This window comes from Misgurnus anguillicaudatus, chromosome 15, assembly GCF_027580225.2.
Source record: "Misgurnus anguillicaudatus chromosome 15, ASM2758022v2, whole genome shotgun sequence".
Classification (NCBI taxonomy): domain Eukaryota; kingdom Metazoa; phylum Chordata; class Actinopteri; order Cypriniformes; family Cobitidae; genus Misgurnus; species Misgurnus anguillicaudatus.
In genome coordinates this window covers 28,203,552-28,223,506 of record NC_073351.2, presented here as the reverse complement: position 1 = coordinate 28,223,506, position 19,955 = coordinate 28,203,552, and the positions used below count along the sequence as shown (strand labels likewise).

Here is a 19,955-nt window from a genome sequence, read left to right as displayed (position 1 = left end):
TGACATAAAGAAATGGCCCTTATTAAAATGTATCTGTGTATTTTTGACACAACTACAGTTATTCTGAAGGTCATCAGCGCGCCTTCGCATATGATAAGTGTAACTGTTGTGGTAAACCACAGATGCAAATGTACTGCTTGAGGGAGGAGCTGCAGTGCACACTACTTTTAAAACTTGTTATTAAATGTTCCCATGCACCTGAATAATGACATCACTTCCTTTTGCAGTCCTTCCTGTTTTACTTCCGTCCAGCCCCCTCATTCAGAGAACCACTCTTTCTTTTCCTCGTCCTATTTGTGTCCTTTGAATTTTCTGCATTACCTTTCCTGTTTATTTTGGCTGTATGGTTCCATTAAGAGCCTTTAACATCTGAAGAATCTTATTGTTTCACAAAAGGCTCTTTGAAGATCTTATAAAAAGACTATAAAAAGGTAAAAATAGAAATGTTTTATTTAAGAGCTGAATCTTATTTAATCCTGAATGATTTTAAAGGGAAGTAAAAATGTTTCTTTAATGTCATCTCTGCAAAGACATTTTCCGCCTGCCTACAAAAACCTTTTGTAGCACCTTTATGAGTGTAAGTACGTACGGTTCCTTGTTTGTTATTATGCATGTTGTACATGCATGTTATGCATGTATGTTTGAATTAATATAGAACTGTATGCATTCTGATATGTATGCATGTATTTATCTTTATATTTGGATAACATTGCATATTTGTTATTATTGTGTGTGTAATATCTCAGAAGGTCACATGTTTGATTGTCCATCAGGGGGCAGCAGTGTTATGCATCTGGGTACGGATGACGGGCCGTGTCTTTACTGAGTCATTGCAGTGTCTCTCACATACTCATTATGAAAGAATGTGTTAAAAACAGACAACACAAAATAAATATCAAGAATGTTCAGCATATTGTGTGTTTGAATACCGACCTGTTTGGATGGTTGAATAGCACAAATACAATTTGTCATCATTGTTTCTTGTAAATATACACTTTAAGGTACTTTCTACTCAGTTTGACATTTGATATAAGTTGGACAGCAATGAGGAACAATTTTGTCCGCTTTCAGGGCTCACGCCTACACACAAATCATTGAAAGGAAATCTGCAGAAGTGTTTTTGGTTTTGTTTTCATGCCGGATTGGACAGTTTTTTGGTTGTTCTGAGAATAACGGTGACATAATACATTTTGTTTAAATTGGAGTATTAAAATACTCAAATACATAACATTCATTGCAAGAGTACTTGATTTAAAGAAGTGAAAATCAGCATTTTTAAAGGATGCCAGTACTACAGTGACTTTTTTGAAACGCATACCCAGGTTTATCTGATCAGAAATATGAAACCCTAAAGGTTGGGTCTTCATTATTAATGTGAGGTTAAATTAGTATTTTGTGCCCAATTGATGGTCAGAAGTGTTTTAGAGGCGAGCATGTTTCCTTTGGACCTACTGGTGAATGTCCTGCATTTGCACATTTAGTGTCATTTAAATGAGAGGAGAATCGTTCAGGAAGAGTCCCTAAGGGAAATACAGGCAGTCTTAAGTCATGGCCCGAGGCTCCATTTACAAGACATGAAGGGGGAGGAGAAGGCTTAAGATGTATTGATGGGAGGTGAAGATAACACAAGGAGTGTGTCACAGGGAGCTAAGAGTGAAGGAAATGAGAAATGAGTCGTGTGCGGATGTGTCGATGAGATTTTAATAAAGTGTAGAGGACAGTGATGCTTCTGCTCATTTGGGGTAGTGAAAAAGGGAAAAGATGAAAGATAAAAATGTGATGTTTTTCAGACTGGTTAAATGATCATGATAAAAAATAGAGGTGTTAAACTTTGTGCATGCATGGTTTTTTGCGTGTGTTTGCAAGCATGTTTGGAATTCGGTATAATGCTGTGACCTCGGGCGATTCGCCTCAACATTCTTGCATCTCTAAACAACTTGGCAATTGTCACATCATCGTCATCATCAGAAATCAACAACCAAACATGAAGTCTGAAAAGCAAGAGGATTGAGAAGTAAAGACCATCTGCATGCCAGCATTTTTCACAAGCTTAATGGTGCGTTATTCTGTTAAACGCTTCCTGTACTTAATCATTTACAGATCTGTTTCATGACACGGTCTGCTTTTATGTATATATATATATATATATATATATATATATACAGTACCAGCAAATGTGAAAACAGGAAGTCAACTTTATTAACTCACACAGGCTCAACACATTTCTAATGCAGAATTATATTTTTATTTTAGTTAGCAGTAAAATTATTTTAAACTTTATGTTATACTATAGGGCAGACAACACTTGAAAAAGGCTTAAGCCCTATCTAGTGTCCAGACTGTCCTTACTGGTGGGCTCAGCAAGACAGTATTGAGTTTTAAAGAGCACCAATTATCCGATTCACAATTTTACATTTCCTTTGGTGTGTAAGTGTGTATTAGTACATGTTAACGATATGCAAAATGTACATATCCCAAAGTAAATGATGACGCAAGTTATCGTCTGTCTCATAAATCTCTTTTCTTGGACTACAATAAGCACACGGATTGTAGGCAACAATATACACAAAATAACGTTTTTTAGCAATTAAATGGGTGCACTTTAAATGTCTACTCTATATTTACATATATGAATTTGATGTGGTTATACAAAGTGACTTATAGTGCAATTGCAAATATGCATATTTTATCAGTATGTGTGGGGTTCGAACCCATGAGTCATGACCTTTGTGCTGCTAACGCAGTAGTCTACCAATTGAGCTATTTTCTGCAGATGTAAAAAATATAATTCATAAGCAGGGTTGGGTATTGCAAGAATTTTTCCAATTCCAGTTCTGCCTAATAATTCCTGGTTCCGGGAAAGAAATATGTTAAATAATGCACAATACTTAAACAATTCCATTTGTGTTTATTTAGCCACTTTCAATGTAAAGTGAATTAATATTTTCAGTACTATATCATTTATTCCTTTTGAAGTAGTCCTCGTAAGACCCTACTTTGTGAAGTGGACATGTAAGCAGCAGTAGTTCTCACACATGTGATTTGAGATTTATATGCTGGAGCATATAAGTGTTTGTCATATTACTTGTACAGCAGCCTTTGCAGGATTAAATTTTTGCATGTGCATGCTCGCACAGATGCATATATGGTTATATATAATGCATACATTTTGAATTATAAAAATCAGATATATATTTCTTAACAAACGTGCCTGTTCATAGGCACCGATTTTTTTTCCGCCAGTGGGTGCTCGTCACCAGTGTTGGAGAAAGTTACTTTTTAAAGGTGGAGTGTGTAAATTTTTGCGGCGGTGAGGTTACGAATTGCAACCAACGGCTCAGCCCACTGCTCACCTCTCGCTTTTGAAACGCATAGAGAAGCTACAGTAGCCGCCACCGGAAAAACATGTCATCGTCGGAGACAAAAATGTTTGTCTGTTAAGGGCTTCTGTAGAAACGTGGTGGCACAAAATGGCGACTTCCACGTAAGGGGACCCTCGTGTATTTAGATAAAAACATCTTATTCTAAGGTAATAAAAACATAACGATTTATTATAAAAAGGTCTTTATACACCCATAATAATGTAGTTTTGTATATTATATTGCATTTCTGTCAAGAGAGTCTTCTAAAAATTATACACTGCACCTTTAAAGTAATGCATTACAATATTAAGTTACTCCCCAAAAAAGTAACTGATTGTGTTACTTAGTTACTTCTGATGGAAGTTAATGTTTTCGTTACTTTTAAGTTACTTTTGCATTACTTTTTCTGACTTGACTGAGGCTTGATCTCTTTCAGGCCTTTCAGGTGTTTTTTATGACGGAGAAGTTGTGCATTCAGAAACTGCATACTTCCTTCACAAAAATTTCAAGCTCTGGCCTGCCATCTCCATTTCTGACTATAACTATTCCCACTCAGCCGCAACGCATACCAACACCGTGGTGAATGCCAACACCGCGGGTGTGCATTATTTACTTATAATTCAAAGGATCAGTTTCAATTATTCCTCTTATACCACGGTTACCACAAACATCGCTCCGGTGCCTATTTTTAAGACATTTGACAGGTTAGGTGTGAGGTTTACAGAAAAATAATCAACACCCATGGAACATTTTTCAACCAATCAGAATAAAGCATTCAACATGCCTGTGGTATACATTGTTTAATTCAGTACATTATTTTTTGTCAAATTAATGAAACTGAAAAGTAACTCGCATTACTTTATTTAAAAAAAAGTTTATGGAACACCGGAGCATGTGTAGCGGCCACTGTGATTGGCTGTTTGCCACGCTTCAGACAAGCCTTCCGTTAAGCGCCAACGCCCCGTGTGAATGCACCGTTAGGGGCTAATCACACCAAATGCACTTTAAACGCTTGGGAACGTGTGTGATTGGCCCCTTCGAATCCATACTTTTGACTTTCTTTTATACATGTTTGACACGAAGTATACAAAGCTTACCTCAGCAGCGTGAGTGTTTTCTGTGGTAGCCTAAGCTGCATTAATTTTGTTGCATGACTGTAAACAGTGGCTCAACTTAATTCATGAGTTAAGTCATATATTTAAAGTGACCGCTCCCAGTGTTTTGCCTGTGCATCGTATCGGAACCGCTTTTAGAACCGAAACGTAAGAATTTCGTGTGGTTTCGGTTACTTTTAAAAAACGGAACTGGTTCTAAATAAGAACCGATTCTCTGTTTCAACCCTATTCATAAGCTAATATTTTGGTGGAAGACAAACAGCAAAATTCAGAATGTAAACTGTATGCATGCAAGAGTGGTAAAGCAATGCATAAGCTGCGCAAAACGGTCAGGTTTCACACTTAATAATAAAATGTATAGATTGAATGCACTTTAAGGCGCTTTGGATTTAAAGCATATGCCAAATGCATAAAATGTGAAGATCTCAAAGATAAAAAAGTACAGTAGCAATATCATAAGGTAGGATACTATGGTAATATGACACAAACTATGCAACTATGTTGTTGAAAGTTATTTTTGTATTTATTGGCTTTGTTTCAACAATTGAAATCGTGAGAATGTAGTAGGTGGTGACAATGCCCCCCTATTCTCTTTGCACCCTCCCCCAAGTATCACTGAGTCATCTGTATTCTACACTGTGTCTTCCATGTGTCCCCGTCTTTATATCACATGACCGATGCGTATCCTCCAATAGAATCAGCCTTATTTTCACCTCGTTTCTGAATTATGACACATGAGCTCCTGTGACTCAACCAATCAGAGGATGGAGTGATAGACGGGCATTCGCAGATCACTCATCAATATTCTCCTAGTTGTCCTCCATTACCCCACCCAAGTCTTTCCCCACCCCTATTCCAAACCCCCCACTCCTCTCGCGGCAGCAGATGAGAGCTTGTGGCGTTCATCTCCTCCGGCAGCACAATAGGAGTAATTGTCCATGCGCATATTGGCACGAGCATATAAAAGGACAGACAAGCGTTTCCTGCCATATGCTGTCCTTTCCCCGGAATGTGATTATCCGCGCTGCTGAAAAACACAGAGGCTGAACGGGAAGCATGAAGAAGCAAGCAAGTGAGGGAGTGGGAGGTGGAGTAAAGCAAGTGTAGAGAGAGAGAGAGAGAGAGATGCCGAGAGAGTGTGACGGCACAACCAGAGAGAGAGAGGGTTCATAAGAGGGCTTCCTTGGATAAGGACGACGAGTCGACGACATCTGTTTCTTTGGAGAAGTGCATTGGACATTTCACAAAGATGCACACTGCTGCTGTGATGAATTAGTGGATTTGCATCAGGTCAGTGATTTTTTTTTTTACAGGTAGATTTCTTTTATTCGGCACAGACCTGACCACAGTTTAAAGGGCTGTGGCTCTTGAAACTCGCAAGGTTTGGTGCAGTCAGTTTACCACTTTACCAGAGAGAAAACTGTGCTAATGTGCATTATTTTTATTAGCAAACACAAGAGCAATTTTAAAACACCACAGGCTCCTTCAATGCAAACAAATTGTGTGTGTGTATGTGTGTGTGTGTGTGTGTATGTGCGCGCGCATATATGTGGGTGTATCTGTAGAGTGCTTTTGTGCAAGAGATCAAACCTAAATCAATAACCTATTTAAACAAGATTTTTTTGCAATTGAGTCACGGCAGTGACCTGCCTGACACAGTCAGACACAGAAGCAGATGGGTATGGGAACAGGTCAGGTGCTTTATGGAGGCAGGTGGAAACCTGCATGTGTGATGCATGAACAGCAGACGGCAAACATCACACGCTTAACCTGAAAAGTATCTTAACAGGATCACACAAGTGTTAAGACTGGTCAGTGACACATGGAGTTTATTGCCGTCACAGGCGGTAAAGTCGGCTAGGTTTTAACACCTTTCTCGCTCTCTATCTCTTTCTCTCTCGCTCGCTATCTATTTTTATCTATTTCAATGTGTTTCTGTCTTGTTATCATTTGTTTTGTTACGTGTACATTTCTTAAGGTACAATTACAGTTCTTAAAAATCAATAAAAATAGGCATAAATTAGACATTTGTTGACATCATTCTAAAAATAAATGGCAGATGCTGTCATCCAAAGTAACTTGCAGTGCATTACAAGGTATACATTTTTATCAGTATATGTGATCCCTGGGTTCGAACCCACGACCTTTGGTGCTGCTAATGCAATGCTTTACCACTGAGCTATGCAGGAATACTTAGCAAAATCTTAGCATGAGAAAACTTGCTCCTAATGCTACGTAAACACAAACGTGGGGCATCGCGTTACTCCCTCTAGATTACTCGCAGGATTTAACTTCGTGTCATGCGAATTTTTCCCTTGAGTTGAATGTTTCCAACTTGGGCGATGACGGATTTGAGGCGAATAGCGCATGTTTTCGCGGCAAACGTGTTGCTCACATTGCGTCATTCGCATCGCTCCACGCGAGGACTCGTCTGATCGCATCTTTGCATTGACTTTGTATGCAATCTACTCGCGTAAATCGTTGAACTCGCGTCTGGTGTGAACCCACTGTAATGCTACGTACACACCAAACATGGGGCATCTCGTTACTCGTTCTAAATTACTTGCGAGATTTAACTTCGTGTCTTGCGAATTTTTCCCTCAAGTTGAATATTTCCAACTTGGGCAAAGACGCGTTTGAGGCAAATAGCGTGTGTTTTCGCGGCAAACGCACCGTCCACATCGCATCATTCGCATCGCCCCACGCGAGGATGCGTCTGATCGCATCTTTGCATTGACTTTGTATGTAATCAACTTACGCAAATCGTTGAACTCGCGTCTGGTGTGAAACCACTGTTATGCTACATACACACCAAACGTGGGGCATCGCGTTACTAGCTCTGGATTACTCGCGGGATTTAACTTTATGTCATGTGAATTTTTCGCTGTAGTTGAATATTTTCAACTTGAGTGAAGATGCGTTTGAGGTGAATAGCGTGTGTTTTCGCGCCAAACGCGCTCCCTATCGCGTCATTCGCATCGCCCCACGCAAGGATGCGTCTGATCGCATCTTTGCTTAGACTTTGTATATAATCTACTCACGCAAATCGTTGAACTCGCGTCTGGTGTGAACCCACAGTAAGTCTCCATTCGCTTCTTTGTTAATCTCACAGAAACATTTGAGATTATATTATATGTTTTTTGCTCCTTTCTTTTCTTTGCATTTTGACATCCGCCTGTACATTTTTCTTGTGTTAAAGGTGGATTGTGTCTGTGACTTCACAACCACCTACAAAGTCTTCACTACTACTCAGAATGGGGTACAGCAGTAACAGTGCGATCTGCTTTTGCTTTCACCATGCATGCACAGCTATCGGTTTTGTCATGTATCAAATGCACAATCAAGAAGTAGAAAGCAGAACTTTTGCAGGAAAGTGACACAATTTACAAGCACAGAGATGGTGAAATGTTAATGACCGACCAAGTGTAGCAGAATACTGTTAAATATAGAGCCATGTGGGAGTTTTGACATTCACATTTAGGTTTTTATAGCATGTCTCACCTATCACTAAAAATATCTCTTTAATTTACTGTTGTACTCGCAACAAGAGGCAGCGATATTTTCCTCAGAAATACATATTAGTATTTATATTTAAAGTTGCTATAAATTGAAGACATTTCCTATACCAGGGGTATATGGGTTTGTTGGTCTTTTGAAGGTCTGTAAAGGTAAAAAACAACTCTAATCTAAAGCCTGTGTTTATGGTGTCAGCCACTGTACCTTGTTGTCACCGTCCAGCTTCCTTCTCATTGGCTGAAAAACCTGTTTTGTTAGAGGAAGGGGAGAGTTGCAAGACAGCGGTACAGGTTGTTGTGCAGACACTTGTTTCGGGTGACTGATTTTAAGCATTTCAAGGGCACTTCCCGGTTGCTTTATCTGATAACTTGACTGAGATGGATAGTCGTCTTAGGAATGTGAAAAGGGTGAAAACCAGGCGACAGTGGACATCCAGATGCAAAGCAGGTATTCTCTTTATTTCATACAAGATTTCCTCGTGTATCAAGTGACATGACCTTCAGATGACACTTTGACACTATACAAATATTTTGTGCCAAGACCAAACATGATCTTCACAAGGCTAGAAAAGCTTACACATTCGTCCTGTGCACCTTTATAATATGAGGGATAAAGTTACCTACTTTGTTTTCTGCCTGAAACTGATTTTAGGTCTTAAACTGTATATACATTTGTATATATGTTTGTATGGCTTCTTATGGACGTGTATATACAGAATTATACCATGGTAGCTTCCAAAATTAATACTAAAACTGTGGTAGAGTATCAGTCACCACTGTCTATAAAATATAAAGCAAAATGCATGCATTATTATCATCTACCTATCATTTAATTAATAATATTTTCATAAATCACTTTACAGTAGTCTGTAACAATGACAGTATTAAAAAATATTTTTTTTTAAATGGAAATATTTAGCATTTGTTTATTGTGTCAACATTTAATCAGTGTTTACGTATTTCATAGAACTATAAATGCATGCTCACAGGTTTCCATTTGTATCCCAAAAAAAAAATACTTCAAATGTATTTATATAATGCTTTTTTACAATTCTGCATTGTTTTAAAGCTGCTTTACATGAAAAAAACTGGCAAAATATTAAATTACATAGAATGCAAGATGTTATTGCATATTTAATAGACTCCATGAAAAGACTGTAAAAGATTGAGGCTATAGGACCTTTATTCAATTATGATAGATGACAATTACCAAATTAGGTTACAGTTGATAAACCCTTTAAGTGTGTCTTATGTTTTTTATAAATTAGCATTTTTTATCAGTCTGCAGCCAGCTTCGCACGTATCAGTGAGATCTCGCAACCAATTTTGGCCCGCTGCTCCATTTATTTTCATTTGTTATTCGACGACGACATTACTAACCGCTAAAATGTGCATTCCAAATTGATTGACAGGTCTGGTTTAACGAAAATGAACCTAATGGCAGCCACACGAATTGACACGATATCATAAGCGCTCTTGGCAAACAATGGAGGGGTTGGAAAAGGACTCGATGCACACACGCGAGCTGGTTCGGTTCTTCTCGGGTCCATTCTGCAAAAACACATTTATTTTATATAAACCGAGATGCAATGCCGCTAACAATTATACCTGACGCATGTCTGAGGCACACATTCAACTTTTAGACCTGAACCTGCTCCTCGGGTCATTGGGTCGGACCTCTGGTTTTAAGTGGACCCGTGAAGACCTCTATCTGAGATCCTCATTTATGTTAAATGCATATTGGTAATTAATTGAGCCTGATTTAGAGAAGCATTTGCATCGACCAGCGCCATAATTCACTGCCATTACAATATTTCAATTTAATGTGTCCACTTGAATGTGAATATAATTCATGGCACCTTTACTCTTACAAGGATCGCCTATAAAAGCTACATTAGATGTTATGTAGAATCATAAATGGGCCCATAAATGTGTCATCACTATTTCTCTTGCTTTCCAATAAAGGACAGCTGTAAAAATGGACGTTCCTACACATTTCCCAGAATTCCATTCGTTCAACCAACCAAATGGGTTCATTGAGGCCTTGGCAGCCATGGCAACCCAGTTTCACATATTGGGCTGTGCCGTTTTTGCTAAGAGAGTCATTAACCACCTCTCAGCTCATAAAGAGTGCTTTTATTTAGGCCCCCTTTCATGTTTGCTGAAGTTTGTTTCTTGTGGGTTTCTGCTTTAAAAATGCACTAGTTTTAAAACCTTCATTAAAAATGACTGCACATTTGTGTGTGGGGGAGGTTGGGTTTGGGCAGGACCCCATAGAGTCTAGGTGGACTCAATGACTCCAGATGGCCGGTGAAACACCCCTGCTTTAATCTCTTTTATGGGTTAACACACACAAACCTTATATCTTGCTTAAAACTTGTTTAAGAGTACATTGAACTAAGCATCTATAAGCCCTATTTAATCTTACACCATTGGCATATTTTAAGCTTTTTTTTTAACAATTTTTTGTTTCATTGTGTTACTTTATCTTTGCTGTCTTTCACATGCTGTTATTTGCAGTCACACAGTGGGGTGTGAAAGATTCCTTTGGTCTTATATTTTTAGCTTTGTTTTTTGAAACGTGCGTGTACTGTATACATTTGAAAACCACACGCTGCTTGTTCACTCATACGCTTTCATTTTTTATGTGCTTTATAAATAGAGTTTACTAACAGCTCTGTGATGCTCCAGATATCTCAGCAGAATTAATTACAGGCAAATCTCTGGAGATTAACTTCTCTTTTGTTTTGCAACACATTCAGGATTAATGTTTCCTCATAATCTCTATTCATGCTCCAACCTTCTGCTCAGTGTTTTTGTTATCCAGAAGGCTTGTATACTGTAATTGTTCCACAATCATAATTAGCCTAAATAATGTCAATTTCACAAAAAAACATGTCTGGGTCAAAATAAATGAAAATAAAAAAAATTTAGGATCACAATGTAATGTTATTTTAATGTCATTAAGGCCCCCATTTATGATAATTGCAATACGTGCACTGTATTTTTTGGGATTATAAATTGCACTTTTTTAAGGGATGTACCATTGGATTTTTTTTTGGGCCGATACCGATTTAAACAGACAACTTCTGGCCGATACCGATATTAAACACTTGTATACAATACTATACAGTTGGTCTATTAGCTAGTCTATTTCTGCATCAAATTATTTTTACTGAACATGGATTTGATCTAAGTAACATTCAACTGACCAACTTAATAAGAGAGGCACAAATTAAGCTAAAACAAATATAATAAGACAGCATGACAACCTTCAAAGGTGGTTTTTGCAATTCAGCATTTATTTTATTAACAACATTAACTCATTTTTTTACATATAATGGATTTCTTTATGCAGTTAATTAATAAACAATCGGTATCGGCCTTTCTCGTGCTATTGCCGATATGTCGATGGTTTCAAATTCATCAAAAATCGGCCGATAAATATCGGCGGCCGATACATCGGTGCATCACTACTTTTTTTCATATTTTGGTGGGTCTTGGAACTTGAACTCAGGTGCGACTTATACGTCAAAATTATTTCATATAAACCAAGAGAAACCATTACCATCTACAGCCGCGAGTGTCCTGTCTGTGCTGCTCCTGTATTTATGTAATATAATGGATTCAGTGATGTGGAATGACTGGGATTTTTTAAATGCTATGATTGGGTCCCCAGTGCCTCTATCAACCTAGAAAATGTGAAAAAGATCAACCCAGTAACTTAGTTTTGGTAAACCATTCTCTACAAGCACACTTATTATAATATTACCGCCCCTTAATCTGCACTATCCAACTACAGCACTGCCATTTATTGCAGTGAAAAGCACACCATCATTGTGATCAGTGTTGAATTTCATCAGCTCGTTTGCATTTTAAAGGACACACCCAAAATGGTAAATTTTTGCATACACCTACAAAGTGGCAATTTTTGCATGCTATAATAAATTATTTATATGGTATTTTGAGGTAAAACTTCACATGTGTGCTCTGGGGACACCAAAGATTTTTTTGACATCTTAAAAAAGTCTTGTGCCATGGCCCCTTTAATTTAGCCTATTCAGCCTCCCAGGTATGTTCTGTATGCTATTGTATATCATGTAAATAACCGTTTGTTACTTTAACATGTACGGACACCTATTCAGGCTGCTGTTCTGTGCTATTGTTTAGTTGAATAACTTGCCTTTCCAGATTAAATGTCTTTTATTCAGCTTGGATTTTGTAAAATCATTTTCTAAAAAAACCACGGCGTATAGTCCAGTGCGACTTATATATGCTCTTTTTTTCTTCAAAACGCATTTTTGACTGATGCTACTTATACTTCAGAGCGACGTAAGGGCTCGTTATAGTCGTGCGTAGGTCCTACGGCGTAGGTTCCGCGTCGGGTTTCATTTATACTTTTGCATCGTCCTCCGGTCGACGTGCAAAAACACACCCAAACCGCTGGTAGTATCCACGCGTGTAACCACAGTAGGTAGCAGCGCGACCGTCAGAGAAGAAGAAGCTTGGCAAGTTAACCCACAAACGAAGAAGAAACAGCAACTTGTTGTGTATGATTTGAGAAAACCAGCAATGATGGAAGTAAATAAACAGCGAATTTTGTTGCAGTTTGAGTTAAATCACTCCTAAACTTGGCTCATCTTTGTTTTCACCGTCGCAAACGGAAATACCTATGACGCAGTTTTTTTTACCTGACGGGAGGGGTTCTGCTGGACCAATCACAGCGCTTGCGGTCCGCGTTGAACTGACGCGCTGTTAAAATTTCTGCGAGGTGCACGTCAGGCTACGCAGAGCTACGCACAGGCTACGGATAGCGTAGAACTTACGCACGACTATAAATCGCCCTTTACAGTCCGTAAAATACGATAGTCAGGTTTTTTTTTGCATATACTGTATCGCAAAAAGATACGTTTTAGTGATTTTTGTGTTTTGTTTGTTAGCTTAAAAGTGTAGTTCACCCAAAAATGAAAATCTTTAGGTGAACTATACCTTTAATACCAGAAATATTTCCTATCCAGCTTGTCATGTGGAGTTTTGGAGAAAAAAGATTGACTAATGATAAAGTTGTTATGTATCATTCCCTCGAAGTTATTGGCCATGAACAAGTAGAGCCGAGCAGTTAAGAAAAGAAAAGAAATGAGTGTGGCTGACGTCCCCCCGACACACACTTCCCCACCACCAAGTCTCCTGCGTCATCTTACTGCTGTAGCTATTAATAAAAGGACTGCGAATAAAGCAGGTGTGTATTATTTTCTCTTTTTAAGCACATTTCTCTCTGTTTCTTTCAGATAAAACTGGAACGCCCAGCTGTTTTCCCTCCAAACAGTCTGATGATGAGGAAGCTTGTGTTGGAGTGAAGATCGCTCAGAGCAAAGGTGGGCAACAATGCTCTACAATATCTCTCTCTCTTTCTTTATTCTATCCGTTACTGTCTGTATTTGCTATGCTGACACTTCACGCTTTGACCCTCGGACCCTCATTATCACAGCTGTTGATGCAGTATTGCGTGTTGGATTGAATCTTTCTATAAAGAGCTGCGTTTATCATCCTGTCCATTTTGAATGATTGCGGCTGCTGTGCAGTCGGATGTACTGCGTAATCTACTGTTTATTTTTGCATGTGGTGTGATAATGAATTAGCATGATTGTGTCACATGTATGTAAACCAGGATCAATTGTCTTGCCACAGTCAGTTAGAAGCTTGACATTCATTGACGGCTATTTTCATAACGCAGTTACTGTAATTCGAGTGACAGAATGGTACTTTTCATTTTTCACAGAGTCTGTGTGTATCAAGTCTTTTGTATTTATGGGATTTGAATAGAGGTCCGGGTTTTATGACCTCACAGTACTGGAGTCAATCCTGGTCAAACTTGTTTAGTTGTGATTTGCCACCACACCTTAACTACCTACTGCACAGCAATGCCCTCAGGCAACAAACTACCTTTTTGATCCTCACACCGCCCCTTTACATTTTATTTTTTAATTAAAAAAAATATGTATAATATCACCTGACATGTCTGCCCAATGAAATAAGGGGGTGAAGTAGTTGTGACCTTTTTTTGTGGGTGGAGCATTGCTTTTTGGAAGCAAAGGCACATGGGATGCATTGCCACCAATTGGCAGGATAAATATCACTTTTAACATGTTTCAATTGAAATAGGTGTACAGTAAAAAACATGTGTATGTGCATCAGTATGTAAAGAAGTATGTTTGATTGTCTGAAGAATTTTTTTGGTTTTATTATCATTCTTAGACAGTGTTTTTTGTTTGTTGCCCCAGGGCAAGTTGTGCTATAAGGGTACTAAAACACCAAGGTTTTCTATCTGATAAGTTACATAAACATCAATCACAAATTATTCCAGTTATTTACAAAGATATGACTAATTAGTTTTATGGGCAACATTGTGCAGTTACACCACTTTTGTTCAGGCAATATCATGCCAAAATGACGCATAACACACACACATTTGTTGGTTTATGGGGTGGTTTCCCGGACAGGGATTAGCTTAAAACAGGACTAGACCTTCGTTGAATTAGGAAAAATAACTAGTTTGAACAAACATGCCTTACTAAAACATTACCGTCACACTTTTTTCAGAGTTTGGCGGGTTCTGGAACTTATAGTCAGGTGCGACTTACATGTCAAAATTATTTCATATGAACCAAGAGAAACTATTACCGTCTACAGCCGTGAGAGTCCGCTACAAGCTCCTCCTGTATTTATGTAATTCAATGGATTCAGTGATGCGGAATGACTTCGGGGTCTTTTTGAACTTGATTTAGCTTGTCGTGTTAATTTAGCCTATTCAGCCTCCCTGGTATGTTCTGTATGCTATTGTGTATCATGTAAATAACTGTTTATGTTACTTTAACATGAATGGACTCCTATTCAGCCTGCTGTTCTGTGCTATTGTTTAGTTGAATAACTTGCCCTTCCAGATTAAATGTCTGTTCTTTGGCTTGGATTTTGTGAAATTATTTTCTAAATAAACGCGACGTATAGTCCAGTGCGACTTTTTGACTGATGCGACTTATATTCCGGAGCGGCGTATAGTTTGGAAAATACAGTACTTGTGTCCATTTTAAGGCAAAACAAAGGGCACTTATGTGTTTTAAGATATGTCAGTGCAAGTTGTTTTCATTTTGGGCAGCTCTTAAATTTAGTTTAGTCTAGGACTAGTCTAATCCCTTGTTTATATGAAAACATTTACACATGCAGTGTTAGTTACAATTATGTTACGTACACACCAAACGCGGGGCATCGTGTTACTCACTCTAGATTACTCGCGGGATTTAACTTTGTGTCATGCTAATTTTACGCTCGAGTTGAATATTTTTAACATTAATTTAAAAACGTATACTTATCATTTAACACTTTTTGTAACACAATTAAAAAAATTAGTCCTAAAAAATCTCATTACCGCTACAGTCAAAAAACATCAACACTGACATATTTTCAAAATGACATGACAAACCTGAAAGAACATAATTTGGAGATTCTGCACATGCATTTAAAATCAAAGTATTATACTTCTATTAATTAAATTAACATTTAATAAGCATCTGTTGCGGTAATGATAATCAAAATGTCGTGTAAGCATTCTGACAAGACAATATTTCAAATTAACTGTAAAAAAAATGATCTTACCTGGTAGCCATCTTGATGTAACTGGTCCATGTGCTTGGTCACTCAAAATCAAACTTTATTAAAATTCAGTATGTGTGCTTAAACTGTTCTCAAAAAGTGTTGCGGAGGATGAGAACATCAGGCATGGACACATCATTTTCCTAATTTTTCTTCATTATTATTATACATGAATATTCAGTAAATATTTTTTCTGTCATCTAAAGTAGTCTAGCAAAACATCCATTTATTTTTTTCTTAATATTTTTGTGTTAATTTGATTAAATTACAACATAACGCATGTTCAAACACAGCCGGACACATTGCGGTAATGAGAATTTCAGCAGAAAATGAGATAAAATTTCCAATTATAAATTCTTATGTTGAAATCACACATTGTGCAAGGTAGAACACAGTATTGTGTTAATTCTGATGCTTTTTAATGTTACTATATTACACATTTTAAAGCAAAAATCATTAGGGCCGTGGTGTTTCAATGGTTTCGTGAGAATCACCCAAACACTTTGTAATAGTGTACTAGTGACTACCCTGTACATCACCTAAATGGATTATGTCATAACCCTGATGTAATAGTGGCCTTTAACAGGTACTTGATACGTGTCTACTCTCTAGTGTTTCTTTTTTGTTTTTACAAAGTAAAAGCATGAGGATTTTTATAAAATCCTTCCAAAGTCAGATACAGTATGAACAAAGCAAGTAAAACATTTTTAGTGGTTTCCTTATGGTAAACGTGATAACTAACACCTACATCTACTGTTAAAATCAAATCCATGTTACCTGCTTGTCTACATTGCCATGCCACTGGCTTTTGAAAACAGACATTTGACTCTGAAAATGGCATGAGGAACAACCGAAAGTGGCTTCAAAATGGTACGGGATGTGACGAACACTCTCAACACTGTTGAATATTTTTAAACCGCATGCAATGGAAAATCATGTTCTTCACAACTAAAGCATTCATAGTGTCAGTTTTAACTTGACTTCTGGGTATCAGAATGATTTAGAAATGGCAGGTGCTCATAAAATGCTCTTTGTCTGCATTCAAATGAGATTAAAGTAAATCAGATCTGCATTGGAATCCAGTAAACAGTTTAATGAACTATATAGAAGGTGTGTCAGTATGTTTAGACACCTCATGTGTGTCCATTTCCAGTGTCTTTTAATTTTAATCTATTCATGTTGTGTACATTTTTCTTGCAGTATCTTGTAACCATTTAAATAGTTGCAGTGCTCAAGGCAATTCAGGCCAGCTGATTAAATTATCAGTTATTTTATAGCAGAAAAACACAAATTGCAAATTAAAAACAAATGACTTAGTTTTATCAAACATAAAAAACGAATAAAAAGTCATAATTTGAGCAATAATCTGTGCTGCTAGTGCAAGTGTGCAGAAGTTTTAAACAACACCAATGCCTGAGGCTGTCAGGAGAGGCACCGCTGCGCAAAGTGCATTTTTTTCTTCCTCATTTCATACAACATAAAACAATTACAGTACTTGTCTTCCCCTTACAGTCAAGCGTCACTTTGGCAATACTCACACTGTTAGTGTTTTACGGGGAGTGAAATGACACATAAGCTTGAACTCCTGAACATGCTGATTCAAATTAAATGGCAACTGTTTGGCATAATTAAAGTCATAAGAAGACCTGATCGTAGTACTGTACATAGTTAAATATGAAAGGGTTGGGCGAGTGTGTGTGCACGCATATGTGTTTGAAGTGTAGGAGGGGCTACTTCCTCACGTTTTGTGCAGTCGGTCTGGGGTTTATAGAGGAGCAGAAAGTTTGAAGGACGTAAACTGCTTGTTTTGCTTCTCTGTTTTGGGATTATTTGGATTCATTTTAATTGACGAAAGGTAAGATGACTTTCTTTGAAACATGATCACAGTTTTACTTCTAGTTTTATTGGTTAACTTGGTCTGTTTAGATGTTGTGCTGGTATGAATCAACTTGGCAGGTTAGTGAAGAGCGTTGCAAACGCTTGTGTATTCTCACTGACACACACTTGTTTAACTTTCAATCTGGTGTTGAATCTCTGATCTGTCAAGAGTTATTTAGAGGATTTTAAGTAGAAAAGGTTGTTGGATGTTGTTTACATTGAAATCTACTTGGTTGATTTATTTAATTGATCTACTTTTATACAGATATATGTCATAGGATTGTAAAGATTGAACGCAACTCAGTGTTGGGTCAAAAACAGACAAACCAACCCAACATGGCTGGGTTATTTTAACCCAAAATGCTGGATTGTTTTAACTTATTGCTGGGTCAAATATATATACTGTATATACATTTCCTGGCTTAATTTTACCCAACTGCTGGGTTTGTTCCTTTTTGACCCAACACTTACAAAATTACAAAATAACCCAGGTTTTTTTGAGTGTAGATCAGTCTAAACGAATCATTGATAGTATGTCAGATAACAGTCTCTCAGTAAGTCTAGTCTTTCACTCTAGGTCAAAGTTACAGTACCAACCCGCATAAACATGTTTAAGTGGTTAATGTTTTTCACTCTACACATCTGGTATTTACATGTGAAGTATGCAACTTGTTACATGCCTATAGATTTCTTCTTTTTTGTTCCTTTTATGTATTGCACAACAAGCTTGGAAGATTTACATTAACGCTTTGTCATATATACCATGCTATGGTCAGTTCATTGGGCTCAGTCTTCCCTCCATAGATTCATTGATAGTGCAGCCATAATCAAATATCTAAACATAGATTATATTGTGTATGACATCAATTATGAGAACTACTTGAAACTGCATGTGGAAGATTAACAGATACAGTCCAGACAAGCAAAAACATCTGGAATGTTTTTCTTGACCAAAAACATTCTTGTTCCAAATTTGTCATTCCTAGCTATGTCGTAGACTTGGGCATGCAAACATTCGGGTTTTCCCAATGCATGGGTTTTAGGAGATCTTATCGATGTGGTTTCGACACACGCGGTTAGACATCAAACTGATTGTGATCGCTTATCTTAACTTCAGAGGCCCCAGCGAGACGATCCAGCTACACGCAGGTGCTGCTGTGTGTATGATGTGCACCAGTTGTATTTCATCTGTGATAGACAATTACGTGAACTGGTTGTCATGGAAACGCAGCAGCCGGTTTGAGGGGTTAGCAACATTATTTACATATTTAGGTTTTGGTTGTTGATTGTAATCAGAATCCTACAGCAAAATTTTTTTGCTTGTTATTAAAGTACGTTTATATTTATAGAAATTACCCTGATGTCAGGATGTCGTGGGCAGGGGTGTTGTTATGTGGTTTTTAAAATGTTGGACATGTTTAACAATGTTATGTATTTGTTAAGGTATTGTTGCTTGGTTGCTGCTTACTGATCTTTAAATATGAGTGATCTCTATTTTAACAGTACGCAATCTAATTTTGAAATTAGGAGCATCAAACACTTGGTTGGATGGGTTATTATTGACCCATGATTAGGGCTGTGCAAAAATATCGATACAGCTAACTTTCGTGATACTTTTTACCACAATAGTGTATCAATATTTCAATCTCTACTATCGATTAAAAAAAAAAACGAATCCCTCCACTATCGATATTTAAAAAAAAAAAACGAATCCCTCTGTGTGCGTCAAACTTTTTCCTCCACCGCTGCTGTAGTTGTTGCTGTTCAGTTGTCTGTCACATACGTCCATTCGGCCAATGTCAGAAGGTGGCGGGAGTGAGAAAATGGCAGAAAATTTAAAAACACCTGCAGCTTTTAAAGCTGACGTGTGGAAGCACTTTGGATTTTAAAAAAAGTATTTTTTTAATACTGCTTTATTTTGTTTACATTTTTGATAAAAAAGAAAAAGTATTGCAATGTATTGCAACATGCAACGTATTGTATCATGCCGTGATACATCGAACATGTATCGTGATATGTATTTTATCGTGAGGCCCTTGCCAATACCCAGCCCTACCCATGATGGGTAAATATTGGACAGAATACATGCTGGGTTTAAAATTACCCAATGGGGGGTTGTTGTTATGCAACCATGTGGTAATAATAACCCAGCAGTTGGGTTAAAACAAACCAGCATTCGGTCAATTTTAACCCAGCCGTGTGTTCTGTCCATTATTTATCCATTATGGGTCAAAAATAACCCAGCTATTTTTAGAGTGAAGTTTTATTTGTTTCACTGACTTTGACATGGCCTTAGACAATATTATAAAGAGACAATATAGATATCAAGGTTATATTTTTACAGAATGCACATTATGTACCATAATTTTATGGATAAATCACAAAAAAATGACTTTAGCTGGGTTTTCACAGACTGGGAATCTTGCAAATCACATCAG

General features: G+C 37.5%; 1 protein-coding gene across 1 annotated transcript in view; it reads left to right on the top strand.

Moving 5' to 3' along the window:
* fgd4a (FYVE, RhoGEF and PH domain containing 4a) overlaps positions 1 to 19,955 on the top strand; it is a 53,175-nt gene that overhangs the window by 8,359 nt on the left and 24,861 nt on the right. The window contains exon 2 of the mRNA XM_073853711.1: positions 13,281 to 13,367. Coding sequence (XP_073709812.1) covers positions 13,281 to 13,367 — 87 coding nt within the window. The remainder of the gene's footprint in view (positions 1 to 13,280; positions 13,368 to 19,955) is intronic.